Source organism: Rattus rattus, chromosome 8, assembly GCF_011064425.1.
Source record: "Rattus rattus isolate New Zealand chromosome 8, Rrattus_CSIRO_v1, whole genome shotgun sequence".
In the NCBI taxonomy this organism is placed as follows: domain Eukaryota; kingdom Metazoa; phylum Chordata; class Mammalia; order Rodentia; family Muridae; genus Rattus; species Rattus rattus.
Genome location: NC_046161.1, coordinates 15,864,449 through 15,869,454, shown reverse-complemented (window position 1 = coordinate 15,869,454; position 5,006 = coordinate 15,864,449). Strand labels below are relative to the sequence as shown.

At 37.5% G+C, this 5,006-nt stretch overlaps 1 protein-coding gene across 1 annotated transcript; it reads right to left on the bottom strand.

The window, feature by feature from the left end:
* Positions 1-606: 606 nt before the first annotated feature.
* On the bottom strand, positions 607-1,545 carry LOC116907186 (putative gustatory receptor clone PTE38). The gene has a single exon (XM_032910147.1). It carries the CDS (start codon positions 1,543-1,545, stop codon positions 607-609), a length of 939 nt encoding a protein of 312 aa, XP_032766038.1.
* Positions 1,546-5,006: the final 3,461 nt, after the last annotated feature.

The window sequence follows — 5,006 nt, the reverse complement described above, 5'->3', positions numbered from 1 at the left end:
CTTAGCATTAATGTATATTCTTAGCATTAATGTCCCAAATATGACAGATATAATGGTGGTTTTAGAAAAAGTATAATATTTTGGCCTATTCAATAAGAGGGAAATCATTCTTGGTATTGTACACCTAGTCAACTATACAATGCTAATGAGGTCAGGAACCTTGAAGGAAAAGCTACAACTACCAGATTCCAAAACAAATATAATTGCTAAATTAGTTTTAAATATTTATTCTTGTACTCACAGTTATTTTATTAAAAATTAAGGTAATTATATTTTAATTTTAAATAATAAAAATTATAAAAAACAGTTGTCAGTCATTCTTTTCTTATACATGAAAATTCATATATGATACTATATATATAACTCCAGTATTTAATTCACAGGCATCTAAATGTGCAATTAGATGTAAATAGTTGTCAAAATGTTTCTAGAATTTTGATAAAAGATGTATACCTTATATATACTTCCCATATATTATTTTACAAAATGTTTCAATTAAAATTATAAGTTCAATTTAATGACCTTGTTCTGAGGAACATTATAGATATATTTTCTTTAGAAAAACATCATAGCATCTTACTCTAAGATTGAAATATAAATGACTAATTATAAAAGAAATGGTATCCTACTAGTGATTTTTCTGAAGGCTTTCTTTATCTCTTTGTTTCTTAGGCTATAGATAAAGGGGTTTAACATCTGAGTGACCACAGTGTACATCACTGAAGCCACTACAGTCTTCCTTGGAGAGTCAGTAAATGCAGAGCTAATGTGCACCCCAAAACCTGTGCTATAGAACAGAGACACAACTGACAAATGAGACCCACATGTGGAAAAGGCTTTATACTTTCCTCCCAATGATGACATTCTTAAAACTGAGGATAAAATGTTAATATAAGACAAAATAATCCCAAAGACAGGAACACCAAAAAATAGAACAGACACTGTGTATACCAGCATGTAATTGATAAAATTATCAGAACAGGCAATTCTGATGATCTGAGCCAGCTCACAGAAGAAGTGGGGGATTGCATTTTCTGTGCAGAAGGACAGTAGCAATACCATCAAAGTGTGGAACAAAGCATGCGCAATACTAAGGAACAGAGAGAAGAGCAGCAACATCACACATAAATATTGGTTCATGATAGCTGTATACTTCAGTGGGTTACAGATAGCAACATAGCGGTCATAGGCCATCACTGCCAGGAGACAATTTTCTATACCAGCAAAATTCAAGATGAGGCAGACCTGAGAGAGGCACCCTGTGTATGTGATGGTCTGATCCTCACATTGAATGTTCCACAACATCTTTGGGATTGTGGTGTTGATTAAACAGATGTCATTAAAGGACAGGTTACAGAGAAAAAAATACATCGGTGTGCGTAGTTGGGAGTCAGAGCTAACAGCCAGAATGATTAGCAGGTTTCCTAAGGTGGTGATCAGATATATGGACAGGAACAGGGTAAAGATGAAAGGCTGCAGAGCTGGATCATCACTAAGACCCAGAAGAATAAATTCTGATATAGTTGTTTGATTGACAACTCCCATGTTGTTGAGTATTCTGAAAGTAAAGGGAATTGCAAGAGTTAGATATTTGGGCCATTAACTCCATAATTTTGATCTTTGTATTTAAACTTCATATTTATTAGTAATTGAACCTTTTGTATTAGTCCATATATACTCTGATACTTCCTTAGCAAATTCCCATGAATTAATTCTTTAATGAAACCTCCTTCTCAATGTATGAACAACAATGAATTCACAATTTGCAAGATTTAATAGCAATCATCATATTCTGTAAGAAATACTGTTTTGTTTGACAGGAAATTGGTACTATTCTTTGATAGAGCATGAGATTGGACAAATGAAGGTTGATAAACATTTAGGCAGATGTATATAAGCATGTGGCAGATTGAAAAGAGTGAACATTTATATTTTTTAAGATGGTGATTATAGACTCCTCACTAATAACCAAGGTGGTGTTCTATTGATAAAGTCTAACTACTATCCCATATATTACTAAAGGGATTTTTAGATGCCTACTTAGATTCAAGTGGAGTCATGATAAACATCTTACCTGAATGTTGATCATAAATGTGTTCTTGTGAAAATCATAAAACACCACAGGGTCAACTGACTTTTCCTTAAGAAGGATCATTTGTAGGAAAATGTTTGGGTATTGTTTTAAGGCTGGCAAACTAAACCTAAAGGAATCTCAGACAGACTTTCTATAGCTTTTGTGTCCCTGGGGCTCAATATTCAAGGCTTTTAATTATACTAGTATGGCAACACCATCAAAAATCCCAAGTGTGCAAATTCTTAATGCCCATGTCTACTGAAAGAGGGAAATCAGCCTTGCCAGGGTTCTAACCAATACCCAAGTCAATGTTCTCATTATTGCTTCTGATTATATGAATTATTGAACTTGCTTTCAAAATATGAGTAACATGTCTCTAATGAATCAATATATTGTTATTAAGTTACAAAGAAAAAAACACTGTTTACAATAATTTTATTAGGAAGAGTTGATTACTTTGTTAAAATATTTATTGGTTTTTTATGGATTTCACTTCATGAACCACAATCCCATTCATCTTTCCCTTTACTCATAGCTGCTCACACCCTTGCCATCTCTCCAATAAAGAAAAAAGCTTCAGTGTGTCACACTGTGTTCCACATTATCCCCTTTTGTTCACACTTATTTGCTTGCAAATATTCATCACAATGAGTGACACTCTGGCATGAGGCCTCTGTCTTTTCTTCCTGTGCCAATACTTGAATTCACTGAGATTCCCCCATGCATATCATGTTGTTTCCTAGTGTCTTCAAGATACTGTAATTTTGGATCTATAGAACTGGCTCCTACGTACATTCCAACAGTTCATCGGTGGGCTAGGTGTTGGCATAGGTCAACTGAACTCTCTGGATATGCTCTTGGGAGTTATTTACAGTGGTCAGCCCGCTGGCTATCCTGCAACCCCTGTAATGACAGGCAACTCTATCCTGCTGCCACAGGAAAAAGGAAGGATGAAATGATGGGGGTAGGGAAAAGGAGACTGAAGGACTAGGACAAGAACACAGAGAAGGAACTGCAATCAGGATGTAAAGTGAATAAATAAATCGATAAAAATAGTTACTGAAATGAAAAGAAAAACCAGGCAAACAACAATAAAAATGTCTGCCTGACAACACATTGGATCATAACTAATATATAAAATAAAACACTCATGTAATTACCTAAAAAGAAAAAAAATACTTGTGTTTCATTTACTTTTCTCAGTAATCAACTACCTAGTTTAAAGGGAGTGTTTGTTTAGAGGTTCACTCCCGTATATGAACTAATTTTTCTCATTTTAACCAAAATTTATTATAATGCATTTTATTCATTTTAAATCATATTAGCATCTGATTTCAAGATGAAGAATTGCAACTTCAATTAATAGTTTCCTAATATGAATGAAAACGTAATCTTAAATTATTATGAAATATAGAGACATAAAACTGGGCAATGAAACGTTATGGTGTTTTTAGTTCTAATATATATTATGTACATGAACTCATAGCTAATGGGACTTCATGTGTAGGACTAATATAAAATTATATATACACATACATGAACTCATAGCTAATGGGACTCCATGTGTAGGACCAATATAAAATTATGTCAGGTAAATTCCTAGAGAAGACTGAGAAGGGGTTTGCTTATTATATCCTTAGATGAAAATCTATTAACTTAATCCCTGTATGATGGGAGATTAAGTTTATTTATTTTCAGGAATGTAGTATGAGAATATGCTTGAGTAGAAGGTCTTTTGCCCATACACACAGAGAGAACACTATAAAAAGGCAGCATTTGAAGTGTGGAATGAAAAGTAGTAGTGGTAATTAGGGAAGGATTTAGGAAAGAATACTTCATCATGACACATTATTTGTAGGTGTGATAAACTCAAGCCATAAAATATAAGTGGGGCAAGAGCAATTGAATTTTATGTATCAAATATTTTTTAGATCCAATTGATAAGATATAATTGCCCACTTAAATGTATAAAGCCTGGTAGCATCCATCCCTTAGGAACATTGATAACAACCTGTAAATACACAGAGCGAGATCCTTACTTTAGCTTCCATTGTCCTGTCCCTCTCTCCCTCCTGTCTCTTCTTCCTCTCTGTCCAGTCTCCTCCTCTTCTTTCAAACTCCTCTCCAGCCCATCCTTCCTTCTCCTCCAATGACAGGCCTCCTTCTATCCTATACCTGCCCCTCACCTGTATTTTACAAATTCAATGGGGGAGAAGTTTCTGTGGAAGTCACCTGATTCCTGAGTACATGACTTGGCAGCTGTCCTTGGGGCAGTGGAATTAGGGCAAACCACAACATTTCCCCCTTTTTGTCCAGTTAAAAAGCCTTTTCACGGGAAGTCCCACACCCGTGGATCCTGGCCCGCAGCAGCTCTCTGCTCGCAAACCCCATGGGAGAGAGACCTCACCGTCTGGTCAGGTGGGCACTCCTGAGGCTGCAAAGCAGAAGAGACCACCAACACTGCCCACCCCTGCCCACATCCCTGGCCCAGGAGGAAACTGTATAAGGCTTCTGGGTTCCCGTGGTGGAGGGCCCAGAAGCGGCAGGACCCCTGCCTGAAGGGAACCTGAAGGAAACAGACCAGATAAACAGTTCTCTGCACCCAAATCCCGTGGGAGGGAGAGCTAAACCTTCAGAGAGGCAGACACGCCTGCGAAACCAGAAGAGACTGACTCTGCACACACATCTCGGGCGCCAGAGGAAAACACCAAAGGCCATCTGGAACCATGGTGCACGGAGGCTCCCAGAAGGGGCGGCGCAGATCTTCCTGGTTGCTGCCGCCGCAGAGAGCCTGTGGGCAGCACCCCTCGAGCGAACTTGAGCCTCGGGACCACAGGTAAGACCAACTTTTCTGCTGCAAGAAAGCAGCCTGGTGAACTCAAGACACAGGTCCAGAGGAACAGCTGAAGACCTGTAGAGAGGAAAAACAACA

Excerpts from the sequence above, each read along its gene's own strand:
- LOC116907186 (XM_032910147.1), bottom strand. The coding sequence starts at position 1,545 with ATGGGAGTTGTCAATCAAACAACTATATCAGAATTTATTCTTCTGGGT.